Genomic DNA, 15,095 nt, shown 5'->3' with positions numbered 1-15,095 from the left:
TCGAGCCTGGTCCTCCTGCCAGAGCTTCTGGGTGTGACCAGTGGGCTCCCTTTCGTTCCTGTTTTTTTGACTGCTTCTGCCTTTTCTTTAGAGGTGGGGGTGTAGAGGATGGCTCGGCCCCAGATCCTTGAGGTGAGGTTCCTGAGGTGGGGGAGGGGTTGACTTGGGGCTTTGGATCCTCATTGGACCTCACTTGGGTTTTTATACCCTCGGAGTGGGGCTTGGTGTTACAGGGTGAGGGGGTTCTCTTTTGCTCCCTCCTTGAATGAGTTGGATTTGGCGTCTACCCCTCCCCAGGTTTGGTTCCGTGACCCCGACAGTTCTTTGGTTCCATCTTTCTGGAGGTTTCTGGCTTCCAGAGTCCAGTCACAGTGGATGCAGGAAGCCCTTGCGGCTTACCTCCTTAATGACCCAGATTTTGCTTTTGTGATGAATCCGTGTTCCTTCATGTATGGATCTTCTTGTCCTTACTGGGTTCGTTACAAAGTTCTGGAGTCGTCCTGGTTATCAGACTGCCCTTTCTTCTCTTTGGAGGCATGGCATACGTTCTGTCAGTCCCACACGCATAAGTGGCGGGAGGCTCAGACAGCGTTGCAGGTTTTCCTGGGGGGTGCATTTGAGTATCTCAATGAGTGCTTGTTCACCCCTGCCCTTCCGCGGGATGTTGGTGTGATGCAGCTTCATGTGCAGGTTCCTTCCCTTTCAGCTGCATTGGTCACAGGGGACTTGTGTATGCGAGGCCTGCTGGCTTCGGAGGAAGAATTTGGCTAGAGAAGCTAACCAATAAATGCATATAAGGCACTGTATTTATGATATACATTGCCTCGATGGTGATTGAGTATAATAAGTATCAATTTATACAAATACAAATATTTATTCAGGTAAAGTACATACATACAAGGTGAGATACAAAAAGTTGATGGATTTATAGATAGAGCTAGTACATAGAATGCCTAAAGCCACTATTACGCAAAGTGTTTCGGGCAGGAAAAACAAACATTATATTCAACTTATTCACTAGAGCACACTTGGTTAGGGAAATGAACTGGTTATATCTGTATCTGAAATGTTTGCAGTGTGAAATAATTCTGTCATCGGTTACAATACAGTCTTAACGTGACTTGCTGTACCTCTGTCATATGAAAACACTGTTACCACATTTCTTTAGACCACACCCATCAACATAGCTATTTATGGCAGGAGGCAACAGTTCTGTCTAACATTTGTAAATGTAATTTTCCCCAGACAAAGATCAGCAAGACACCAGAGTGGGAGGAAGAGGACAGCATTATCTCCAACCTGACACTCCTGGCCATCCTTGGTGTAGAGGACCCTGTTAGGACAGAGGTAAACCCCATACATGGGAAGAAGTGAGAGGTGATGGTTGGGTTTGGAGTTACACTATGCTTTCCCTTAGATTATAATATTTCTTAGCAAACAATTTGAAAATATTTACTGCTTTTATTTTCTTCTATTTATTTTTTATTTTACTTCTTTTATTTTGATATTTCAGTGCCATAAATTTGTACCAAGGAAATTTTCACTATTATCTTTCATATTTTAACTAATTTCAACATTTTCTTACATGTTTACATCAGGTAAACCTGAATTTACCTGAAATTTATCTGGTATTAACAAAGCCTGTACTGCAAATACATGCTTAAAACCTAAGAAAGGACACTGGTCGATTCTGTGAGTTAGACAAAGGGTAGGATCCAGACCAAGCATACCCTATTTTTTAAAGTGTTTTAGTATTTCCAAGAGTAGTAGAGAGGTTTTGGAACATTTATCTAACAGGGCTTTTTCGTAAAAATTTTGTTTTGTAAAATTTTGTAAAAATTACAAACAAATTGAGGTAAACTCTAATTAAATGCAATCATCATTCCAGCCAATGTATCAGTTGTAGATAGGCCCCTAAACGATTGTCCTAATGATATTAAATATATTTTATAATGCCAAGGATATCCATATTGGGACATATACTTAACATACCTGTGACAAATGAACTTAAATTTTCAGTATGGTGAAAACTACCTTTGGATAGTGAAGCCCTCCCATCCTTAGTGATTCTTAGGGAAGTTGAATGTTATGTAAAAAAATATATATCCCATCCCCTCACTAGTATGATACTTACTGGAAGTTTAACCATGGTGTTTCAGAATGTCAGTCTATATGAAGATACAGTATTTTGCCAGTTGTCAAATTACATCACCTGTGTTAATACAATCTTCAATGAATCATACTAATTCAATAATCTGTACTATTCTGCTCCTGTATAGGTATAAGTATCCTGAGTGATATTTAGGAAAACACTGACTGGTCTGTGACTTGCATAGTATTACTTTATATGACCACACTGGTTTAGCACTCTTTTTTATTATTATTATTATTATGATTATCAACAGTCTCTACAAGCATACCTATAAAGTTTGGCTTATCACAGCCATATTAATGCGGGATATCCCAAATTTCACATAAAATTATTTCCATTTATTTGTCTTTTATTTATGTGAATTGCTGAATGTTAAAGGTGGCTGCAGATGATGTGATATTGCTTGATGAAAATATCAAACAGTGAGAGTATTTCTGTTAAATGCAAAATACTTGTCTGCTATATATATGTGTGTGACATCCAACTACAGTACTGTTCTTGCAATTACTTTGACTGATATAAAGGAATGTGTAAAAAAAAAAAAAATTTAACACTGCCTGGGTGGTAAGGCATATTGTGTCTATAAATAAATCTACAGATCTTTGGCGGGGATGCATGTTGTGTCCACACCTAAAATATTCTTTAAAAATACATTTTTCTTCCGAGCGTTATGGGACTGAGTGCAAGTGTTGGGTGCATGCTCACGGGTAAAACTTGGAAGAGGGAGAGGAAGAGAAGAGAAAAAGTTAAACAGTTGTTCTGGTTTTAAAACAACTAATTCACATGTTTGTATGTATATTTTTGTGCAGGTTCCTGATGCCATTAGGTTGTGTGAAGGAGCGGGAGTGACAGTGAGGATGGTGACTGGCGACAATGTCAATACTGCCAGATCCATTGCTGGCAAGTGCGGTATTCTCAAGCCTGGACGTAATGGTCTTGTTATGGACAGTAAAGAATTCAATCAAAGAATACGAGATAATAATGGTGAGGTAAGTCATCATCTACTTCATCTAGATAAAATACTAGCATGCTGTCTAGGATGAAATTTGCTAAATAATCTTTATATATATTTATGTTGTGTTGTTTGATACAGGCGGCAGAGCATGAAGGACACAGGCGGCAAAGCCTTGTAGGTACGCAACCATCCCCTGTACCCCTTTTTTCCCAGCTTCGTGACAGATTATCAAGCGCCCTTTTAATACATTTTATAATATAGTGAATGAAAGTAATTTTAGTGATCAATTTTATAGTTAATTTACTAGGCTTAATAAAAGTTAGATTGTGTGACCAGTGTCGGAACCTCCCTTATTAGAGGCAAGGGAAAAATGGTGATACAAGATCACCATAGATATGAACTATATACATGTTCTTTGTCTAGGTCCAACTGCTAGTTAGCAACACTTGACATAAGATCACAAGATCCTAGTATCGGAATAAAGTCTTACGGCTCTAACGTGGAAAGGAGTGCAGTATGTTCAATAGCCTTCTTTTCATATTTTGTTTGTATGAAGGACAATTTGTGAACTGTTTGATTAATATTTAAAGTCAATAATATGCACATATACCCCATTTTTATATATATGTACTGTTTTAACAGGAGGATGAGATAGATCACTGTTTTGAAGGAGCTGAATGCCTGTGAAAGCCACAATTTATTGTATGAAACATTAACAATGTGTATGTAGGCAATTTTTTTAATTCAAGGGCATACACACAGGTGTCACAGAAGTTGTTTGACCAAGTGTGGCCACATCTGCGAGTGTTGGCGCGATCTTCACCACAGGACAAGTATGTGTTGGTGCAAGGTATCATTAGCTCCCATGCTGGAAACACCAGGCAGGTAGTGGCTGTCACAGGTGATGGCACCAATGATGCCCCAGCACTCAAGATGGCTGACGTGGGCTTTGCCATGGTGAGGGCTCCCTAGTATTATATTGAGAGTTCTTTCAAAACTTGTTGTCAAATGGGATATGTAAATAAATCAGTGCTGTGTAAGAACTTCATAATTGTGATGTAACCTATCAACTATGTATCATAACCAGGAATGTTATCACCATTAACCCTTCAATTGCACAACACATCCATGGATGTATTAATGTACCATGTACATTATTCTTTTGCAAGCCTCCAGTAAACAGATGCCACCTTGGGAAAAATCGTGGGCACCCCTTCTGGGTGTGAGGGCCTCACTACTAACATAACAACTATGAGTAGTAAATGCAGCAGCAGCAGCAGCTCATGCCCAAAGCATCATTAATGATGATGTAATAAATAACTTCAATTATTTATCAATGATAATGATGTTAAAGACTCTGGCAGTGATAAAGACTATGTACAAGGTTCAGATGTCAATGAACCTGATGCACATGATGATGTTCATAGTGCAAGGCTCTCGGCCACAGCACACACCCACAGTTTCATGTGTGTATGCATCATGCAATGGATCCTCATGTTCCTTTAGAAAATGAACATGTGAAAATTTATTTATATTCAGGTTTTAGTGACCAAATTCTCATAATAATAACAGTGTTTTAGTTAGTGTTAGTGATGTGCATAGTATAGTATATCGGGTGGCATTTTGCCTTATCAGGTGCCATCAGTAATTGACGAGTGTGTGTGTGTGTGGCTATGATGTGTTTAGATCAACAGTCACAAGATTATCACACTCACTAGAACTGCTTAGTAGGTTGCAACGGTGCATAAACATGTAGATAGTTTATATAACTTGTGAATACAGTATGATAATAGCAAAATCAATATATTTTATTGACCAAAGAATATAATATTGTGAGCATATTAGTGACATGACTGTATATGTATGCATGTCAATGTTCTTCATATTTTACTATAGAAACTTATCAAATTACACACTACTGCATAATATATGAGGAAAACAGATCAGTGACACTGAAATAAATCAGTAGAAATATATTCGTGGCAGCTCCCGACCCAAGCCTGGTACGGGCGACCTCTTCTGGACATCGGCTCCATGAATTGTGGCATCATCTCAAGCTTTTAATTTTCCTATGATCAGGGAACACATTTTAATATTAAAAATAATAATTATCAGAATACAATTTTTCTTGTTCACAAAGGGGTTGTCATATAAATGACAACCCTGTGATAACACAGGGTCACGGTAGTAGTCGGGTTTGTTTTTGACTTGTAGTCGGATTTGTTTTTGACTTTCAATCGAGAATTCTGGGTTCAAATCCCAGGCGGGACAATAATGGTTGGGCACATTTCCTATCACTTAATGTCCTGTTCACCTAGCAGTAATTAGGTATGCAGGAGTTAGTCAGCTTGTGGTAGAGTTGCATCCTGGGTGGTCAGTAATTTGACTTTTGGGGGGGGGGTACCTCAATAATAAGCCTAACATGTATAAATACACTCTGGCTGCCTGTCTCCCAACAGTGAATTAGTATTATCATTAATAATTATTAAATCTAGTGTGCAGTGCAAGGGTTAAAGCTGTTCTAATTATTAACTGAACTTACCTGTAGGCTACCATCTGTAGCTAGGGGCATTAATGGGAAAAGGAGCCAGAGACTTATCAAAGGTCTTCCCCATTATTCCTGAGGATATTTTCCAGCTGTAAAGTAAACTTTCTGTAAGCAAAACAAGGGCCCTGATAATGAAGGGAATGCTATAGACAAAAAGAAAAGGAATACTGTTTAGGTAAGAAACATGATGAGCTTGTTAATATAAATGTTACTAGGCTTATTTGTTCACTGAATTATAAAGCCATGACTTTTCTGCAGTTAATTCAAGCATTATCCTGAAAGCCACCATCTCTCTAGAGACCTTGATGGAGACAGGAAGCCGATGGCTTGTCAAAGGTCCTGCTATTTTTCTTGAGGATTTTTCCAACTGGATTTTGAACTGCAGTAATGTCTTGGCATTTATGGCTTTGGTGGTTAGGCTGTTCCATGGGTACTTCCATGGTAGTTCCATGAGTTGCTTTTTCACCCTATGGGTGAAAAAGCATCTCCTGTTTTCTTGTTGACCCTGAGTGATTTGTGGCCTCCTTTCCCTAGGGCATCACGGGTACCGATGTGGCCAAGGAGGCATGCGACATTGTCTTAACAGATGACAATTTCTCATCCATTGTGAAGGCAGTCATGTGGGGTAGGAACGTTTACGACTCCATCTCCAAGTTCCTCCAATTCCAGTTAACTGTTAATTGTGTAGCTGTCACTGTCGCCTTGTCAGCGTCTGTATCATTAGTGACTCTCCCCTGAAGGTATGAACAAATTTAAGTTCTCAATTACTACTGTCAGATTCTTGTAAAACAATATGATTGGCCACATGAAACATTACCTGCCAATCTGGCAGAAGTATTTATTTTTAAACTAACATCTATCTTGATTTATCACATAACTCATTTGCTTTATTCATCCTTATTCTGAACTTGGAACTAACAGTTATTTTAATTCTTCAATTGCACTTTCTTGAAATTTTGCTGTGATATTTGTACAGTATGGAGCTCTTTTCTAAGTTTGTCTCCGAATACTTAAATTTGAAATGGGTAAAGATATCCTCTCCACCCTCTCCACAAATGTCTCTAGTTCTGATAGTGTTTGAGCATGATAGCTCTTGACAGTAGTAAATTGCAGTACAGTACCACCACTTCTCTGGTTTTGTCTACTTTTGTGAATAGTTGAATGATTGGGTATTTTAAATAATTAAACTGAAAGACCCCTTATATTTTCATGTCTAGTATTAAATTTGTGAATAAATGTGATATGAATATCAAGCACTTCTTATTTTCTGAAGTAGTATTGCAATGATATGTGTAATCAAAGAATCCACAGCCATATTGATAATAAATTTGTGTGAAACAGCCAAACACAACAACAGATAAATGATCTCTTTAATTGTTTGAATATGTGCCTGTTATAACCTAGATACTTTCTGGGTAGATACAATTACTGTTCCATGTATGGGTTTGCATTATACATAACATTAATTGCAAAATTCAGGTGTCCCTATGCTCAAGGGACATGACTCAAAGAGTGCCTCATCTCTTGTTACATTGGAGTGAAATCTAATATGGAAGGTATACAAACAAAAAGTTGTCACGGCTGTTTTCTTTTATTTTTAAACAGTTCCCTTTCCTCAACCTTGCCTTCCTCTCAGACAGTGCAGATGCTATGGGTGAACTTGATTATGGATACTTTGGCATCCACTTGCGCTGGCCACGGAGCCGCCTTCTGCTGCTCTCCTGCATAGAAAACCATATGGAAGAACCAGTCCACTCATCTCTCGCATCATGCTCAGGAATATTATTGGTCAAGCATTCTTCATGATTATCATCATTTTTCTCCTCCTTTTCTATGGTGAGACATCCCATTATGAAATAACATCGAAAATAACAATGTATTATATAGGATCTCTATAGTATTATATTTATATAACAAAATATTTCTTAGGGTCTGATTGCAATATTTATATAGTAGATATTTATATTTTGCATAAGGCCACTAATTATGCACAGGGTTCTGGACAGTTCTCAAACTAAATATGTGTAATTACCTAAGTGTAGTTACAAGAGGAGAACTATGCTTGTGTGTCCAGTTTTTCTAGCACTCCTTGTCACATAACACTTTGAAACTACTGACGGTTTTGACCTCCACCATCATCTCACTTAACTTGTTCCAACCGTCTAACACTGTTTGTGAAAGTGAATTTTAATATATTTCTTTGGCAGTTTTGTTTAGTTAAATCTGTGATCTCTTGTTCTTGAAGTTCCAGGTCTCGGCAATTTTTCCTTATCTATTTTGTCAATTTCTGTTTGTTTTGTGCGTTGTGATCATATCGCCTCTTTTTTTCTCTATCTTCTAGCCTTTAGTCTCTCCTTGTTGCTCTTGGCTTTCAGTTCCGGAAGCCATTTTGTTGCATGTCTTTGCACCTTTTCCAGTTTATTGATGTGCTTATTGAGATATGGGCACCATACAACTGCTGCATATTCCAATTTTGGTCTCACAAAGGTCGTGAACAATTTCTTTAGTATTTCATCATCCATGTACTATATGAACTCTATTATAAGGACTGTATGAGGAAGACCCCCATTTGGATAAGCCAGACATCTGGATAAGCAGAAATTTTACAAGGAGAGTCCAAAAATGACCATATTCACAACTTTTTGTACCTCAAGCAACATAATTTGAACTTCAACACACACACTATAAATCAGAACTATAATTTAAAAAAGAAAAACTAAAGATTAACCTTGTTGTAGTTTGTCATGTTGTTTGATACTGTAGATCTTGAAATGTGTAATTCTTGAAAATTTACGTAACGTAATCCATGGTTATCCGAATTTGTGTCCGGATATGGAGAAGTTTTGTCATAAAATTATCCGGACATGCTTTAAACTCTATGCCTTTCTGCGGTATCCGACCAAACCTCCGGTTATCCAGATTACTATACGGATATTGTGAAGTTTTGCCGGAAAATTATCCGGATGCGATTTTGGCCGAATAACACAAATATCCGGTTTAGCGGAATCCAGATAAGTGAGCTCATACAGTATTTAACAATTCTGAAATTGGAAAGCGTAGCATAGGCTCTTCACGCAATGTTCTTTATATGGTCCTCAGGTGATAGTTTTCTATCTAGAACCATCCCTAGCTGCAGCACTGTGCCACCTTAATTGTGACAAAGCTGTGGTGCACTGAAAAAACAGTATTCCCCCAAAATTTGTTTCTTATTATATTGTTAAACTGTGTCTTCTGATCACTGGAAACTAACAAAAAAATGTTATATGTGACATAGTTTAGTGTTGATGGAGCTGAGAATTTGAGCAATTTATAGGTGCTGAGTGATGAGGTGCCAGGACACGCTAGGCTCTGTCAGCTCGTGGGGCGCCAGGACACTCTAGGCTCTGTCAGCATGTGGGGCACCAGCACACGCTAGGCTCTACTAGCTTGTGGGGCACTAGGACACGCTTAGCTCTACCAGCTTGTGGAGCATCAGGACATGCTAGGCTCTGCCAGCTTGTGGAGTGCCAGGAGACACTAGGCTCTGCCAGCTTGTGAGGTGCCAGGACACACTAGGCTCAGCCAGCTTGTGGGGTGCCAGGACACACTAGGCTCAGCCAGCTTGTGGAGCGCCAGGACACACTAGGCTCTGCCAGCTTGTGGAGCGCCAGGACACACTAGGCTCAGCCAGCTTGTGGAGCGCCAGGACACACTAGGCTCTGCCAGCTTGTGGAGCGCCAGGACACACTAGGCTCAGCCAGCTTGTGGGGCGCCAGGACACACTAGGCTCAGCTAGCTTGTGGGGCACCAGGACACACTAGGCTCAGCCAGCTTGTGGGGCACCAGGACACACTAGGCTCAGCCAGCTTGTAGGGCGCCAGGACACACTAGGCTCAGCCAGCTTGTGGGGCACCAGGACACACTAGGCTCAGCCAGCTTGTGGGGCACCAGGACACACTAGGCTCAGCCAGCTTGTAAGGCGCCAGGACACACTAGGCTCAGCCAGCTTGTGGGGTGCCAGGACACACTAGGCTCAGCCAGCTTGTGGGGTGCCAGGACACACTAGGCTCAGCCAGCTTGTGGGGTGCCAGTTGCCACAAATATATTTATCCATAATTATTTAAATGTCTCTCATTGGTTTTTTCTCTGGATTTGTGCAGTAATATTATTCAATACTGTGTAATTTGAGGAATTTATATAGTTAAATATGTTGACTATCATTATGCTCAAAATATGAGGCTCGTATCTAGTGACACATTATATATTCTTAGCTGAATACAACAGTGTTTTTGTTATTATTACGCTATATACAGACATTATATACATTAATCTCTATTTTTATAAACATAACAAACCACTAAGTAATTCTAAAGTGTAAGGCGGTGAAATCTTCTCACAGTATAGAGGTATGTACACGCTACAACTAGCTGACTCCAGCAGCCAATGTCACTTGACGTGTAACGTACGATTATGTTACGTTGTTGGGTAGATTAGATACACATTGTTTAGTGAGTTTTCATATTTATTTAGTAGTCTTGATTACAGTAGTCGGTTGGTGGCATTGTTGTAAATGTTCAGACGGAGCTTGGAGCAGAGCAGAGAGCTGAATGAGGCCGGAGTCGCGGAGCTCTATGTGGGGCAACTTGGGTCGATTAGAACTGTACACGCCGAGTGCTACATTGTTGACTGTGGAAATTGTACTGTCCGCTATTCCTCATATCGCTTGCTTGTATGGTGACTACACCTCAGCTCCCTCCAACAAGATGAGAAGAGTATTACCTGTAATTGGGAAAGGATTGTAGCTTCTGTAATTAGTGCTAATTAGTTATGAGATAATGGAGCGAGTATAAGATTAACTCGCTACAGACACATCAAAATATACAGAAATACACTATGTACATTGGCGTTATCATGTCGAATACTGCTATTATTATCAGATTCCTGTCACCAAATCATGAATATGAATGATTTTGAACAAGATTGTTTACTAGAGGAACATGACGTCACTTTGCATGATGCGTAGATTCACAACCTTCCCTGTGTGCTGTGAATGTTGGCCGCTTGCTGTGAGCATCATAATTAGCATTGTGTTCACTGATATCTGAACCTTGTACATATTTGTTATTACATTCAGGATCATGTATGACACTATCATTGCAAAATTATTTGTATTCACCGTTATTAAATAATGCTGTGGCCCTGTTTTGTCCAGCTGTGCTGTGCGCTGGAGCCTTGGACGTTACTCTGGCACTAATGAGGCTCTCACTGCCAGGAGGGATGCAGACATTTTTTTTCAAGGTAGTTTGTGTTTACTAGAGTCCTGAGGAACAGGATGTGAGCCCTCTGTACCCATGGGAGTTTTGAATCTTACAATATTCTAACATTGATCACATGTTGGGTGACGCACCGCCACACCCTGGACTAAGACGGATGATGCAGTGCAGTGGCTAGATATCTTTCTTATCAGAATTCTATAAAGCTTTTTCACATAATTTGTAGGTTGTATGTGGTCTATTTTCTCCTATTTCGCATTCTATAACATGGCATTTATTGACATTAAATTCCATTTGCCAAGTGGTGCCCCATACACTTTATTTGTCCAGGTCCTCTTGAAGGACATGACAATCATCTAAGTTCCTTATCTTCACTAGTATTTTAGCATCATCAGCAAACATGCACAGGTTTAGTATATATATGAAGAAAAAAATGGGGAGGGGTGAGGGTAAGGTGAGATCATGTCACTTATCTTCACCTCAATGACCTCAGCTATCCTCACCCCTGCCACAATTTATCTCATTTACAACCACTAAACTGTATCTTTAGTGCTAAAGTGTATCTTTAATTTGATAAAAGCCTTTGCCATCAACATATCATTTGCAAATAATTGTTGTCTATTCTTTGCATTTTCTACAACCACCAGCAAAGGTGCAACATGACTAGACATTCATATATTAGATAAGCTTATAATTAAACTATTCTCTCTGAGTGTGAAATTAGTTTTGAGCATGTAAGTAATATGTTATAAATGAACTTTAATATGGATATATACAGTAATGACTTTTGTAGAATCATATTATAGGTACTGTATTTGGTATATGCATTCTAGCTGTGTATGTGTGTGTATATATATGCATGTATATATATATATATATATATATATATATATATATATATATATATATATATATATATATATATATATTTATATATATATATATATATATATATATATATATATATATATATATATATATAATATATATATAGTTTTTCATATATATATATATGAAAATATATATATATATAAAACAACATTTTATATATTTCAACAATATATATAGAAAACTATATATATATATATGAAAACATATATATATATATGTTTTCATATATATATATATAGTTTTCTATATATATATATATATATAGAGTTTTCAGTTGCATATTGTCCTGGGGACCATTCAGGCTTGTTCGCATATATATATATATATATATATATATATATATATATATATATATATATATATATATATATATATATATATATATAATATAATATATATATATATATATATATATAATATATATATATAATATATATATATATAATATAATATATATACAGAGCACCACTTGGTTTCCGAACCCCTTGGGACGAGACCCGTCGGTTAACATGTAAGTTCGTATACGAGAAATAGAGGGGAAAAATAAACTAGAAATGTAAAAAGAAATTTTTCCGAAAAATTTATGAAAAAAACTCTAGGGAAAAAAATCGTCAGGTTCATGGCGTAAATGCGACCGTGTTTTGTTTGTACTCATCAATAAGTGAAGTCCTGATCCGCTTTATAAAAGTCCTTAATTGTTCCTAACTGATTATTAAGACGTCTGGCAAACATCCTCTGGATGTTTCCTGCCAGCCTGCAGGCACATCCTGCCTAAAATATACGATAATGTACTGTACATTTAAGAAACAAATCTGGGTCACAGGTCTGTGGAGTGTGGTTAGGCTTACGGAGTCAGCCGGTCCCTCCCCCACCACCAACACACCTCCCCCTCTCCCCCCACCACCGACACACCTCCCCCTCTCCCCCCACCACCGACACACCTCCCCCTCTCCCCCCACCACCGACACACCTCCCCCTCTCCCCCCACCACCGACACACCTCCCCCTCTCCCCCCACCACCGACACACCTCCCCCTCTCCCCCCACCACCGACACACCTCCCCCACCCCCCACACCAAACCCATACACACACACACACACACACTCTCAAAGGTCACGTGGTTCACAGTTCACTTCAACACCCATATATCGCTTCCTGCCTGCCTGCCTCCTTCCCACCCTGCCAGCCTGCCTCCTTCCCAGCCTGCCTCCTTCCCAGCCTGCCTCCTTCCCAGCCTGCCAGCCTGCCTCCTTCCCAGCCTGCCAGCCTGCCTCCTTCCCAGCCTGCCTCCTTCCCAGCCTGCCTCCTTCCCAGCCTGCCAGCCTGCTTCCTTCCCAGCCTGCCTGCCTGCCTCCTTCCCAGCCTGCTTCCTTCCCAGCCTGCCTCCTTCCCAGCCTGCCAGCCTGCTTCCTTCCCAGCCTGCCTCCTTCCCAGCCTGCCTTCTTCCCAGCCTGCCTCCTTCCCAGCCTGCCTCCTTCCCAGCCTGCCAGCCTGCCAGCCAGCCTGCCAGCCAGCCTGCCTGCCAGCCTGCTTCCTTCCCAGCCTGCCTCCTTCCCAGCCTGCCTGCCTGCCTCCTTCCCAGCCTGCCAGCCTGCCTCCTTCCCAGCCTGCCAGCCTGCCTCCTTCCCAGCCTGCCAGCCTGCCTCCTTCCCAGCCTGCCAGCCTGCCAGCCAGCCTGCCTGCCTGCCAGCCTGCTTCCTTTCCAGCCAGCCTGCCTCCCCCCCTGCCATCATGCTAACGGGTAGTGTGTGTTAGGCTTATCTTCGGGAATGAGCCGGTGTCACCCCCACCACCAACAAACCACCCGCCCCCCTACATCCCATCTTTCAAGGTCACGCGGTTCAACCGCGTGACTACCACTCACTCCCTGCCTGCAAGCTAGCCTGCCTGCCTGCCTGCAAGCTAGCCTGCCTGCCTGCAAGCTAGCCTGCCTGCCTGCAAGCTAGCCTGCCTGCCTGCAAGCTAGCCTGCCTGCCTGCCTGCCTGCCTGTGCCTGCCTGCCTGTGCCTGCCTGCCTGTGCCTGCCAGCCTGCCTTTCCCTCCCTAATTCTCACTACTTCCATCCCTTCCTGCCTACCTCCTAGCATCTCTCCCTACCTCCTAACATCTCTCCCTACCTCCCCCTCTCTCCTAGCATCTCTCTCCCCCCTCTCTCACTGATTCTCCCCCCCCCTCATTCATACTGCCTCCCACCTAAGTTCCATCGTCCATCCACCCACCAGTCAGCCATCACTGACGCAATGGGTGCATTTGGAGCCAACATGGTGCACAGATGTTTCTTGATTGTGCAGATATGTAAAACAAAAGCACAATGAACATTCCAGCCTTATGGCAATTCAAAATAATAGGAATAATAGTCCGTGAATCTGTGAAGTCACAATGGGCAAACTGGACCATCGCCCACCCACCACCACAAGCCGGCGTGACGCTTGGCGGACCCCTTCCTAGGGGTCATGGGGGTCATGCTACCCGAACTTTGTTCGGGTAGCATGACTCCCCAACCCCAATCGGGAAACTGGAAGTTTCGGATAACTAAAGTTCGGAAACCAAGTGGTGCTCTGTATATATATATATATATATATATATATATATATATATATATATATATATATATATATATATATATATATATATATATAGTATATATATATATATATATATATATATATATAATATAATATAATATATATATATATATATATATATATATATATATAATATAATATATATATATATATATATATATATATATATATATAATATATAATATATATATATATATAATATATATATATATATATATATATTTTATTAAATATGACCGAAAAAGTAAGATTAATAATTCTAACACGAATTTTCTCAATCCTTCGTACATTATGCTTCACTGTTGGAGGTAAATCAAAAATCACTTCTCCAAAATTCATTTTTATTTCTAGTCTGACGCGACACAGGCGCGTTTCGTAAAACTTATTACATTTTCAAAGACTTCACAAATACACAACTGATTAGAACTTGCATTTCCCTGATTTTATATCTACTTTTGAGTGAGGTGGGAAGGGTGATGTGGCATTACATTTGAGTGAGGTGGGAAGGATGATGTGGCATTAGAGGATATTAATAGGGTATTAAAAGTATCAACACAAGACAGAACACGAAACAATGGATATTGAATAGAAGTGTTTGTAGAAAGCCTATTGGTCCATATTTCTTGATGCTTCTATATTGGAGCGGAGTCTTGAGGTGGGTAGAATATAGTTGTGCAATAATTGGCTGTTGATTGCTGGTGTTGACTTCTTG

At 40.1% G+C, this 15,095-nt stretch overlaps 1 protein-coding gene across 1 annotated transcript in view; it reads left to right on the top strand.

Moving 5' to 3' along the window:
- Positions 1-1,245: 1,245 nt before the first annotated feature.
- Positions 1,246-15,095, top strand: part of LOC138355570 (plasma membrane calcium-transporting ATPase 4-like) — a gene marked incomplete at its 5' end in the record, with an annotated part of 85,348 nt that continues 71,498 nt past the window's right edge. The window contains 7 exon segments of the mRNA XM_069310847.1: positions 1,246-1,347; positions 2,962-3,141; positions 3,870-4,064; positions 6,190-6,355; positions 6,358-6,395; positions 7,292-7,339; positions 7,341-7,491. Of these exon segments, the coding sequence (XP_069166948.1) occupies positions 1,246-1,347; positions 2,962-3,141; positions 3,870-4,064; positions 6,190-6,355; positions 6,358-6,395; positions 7,292-7,339; positions 7,341-7,491 (880 nt within the window).

Source organism: Procambarus clarkii, chromosome 68 (assembly GCF_040958095.1).
Source record: "Procambarus clarkii isolate CNS0578487 chromosome 68, FALCON_Pclarkii_2.0, whole genome shotgun sequence".
NCBI lineage: Eukaryota > Metazoa > Arthropoda > Malacostraca > Decapoda > Cambaridae > Procambarus > Procambarus clarkii.
The sequence above is the reverse complement of the archived record's forward strand: the minus strand, read 5'-3'. Positions and strand labels throughout refer to the sequence as shown.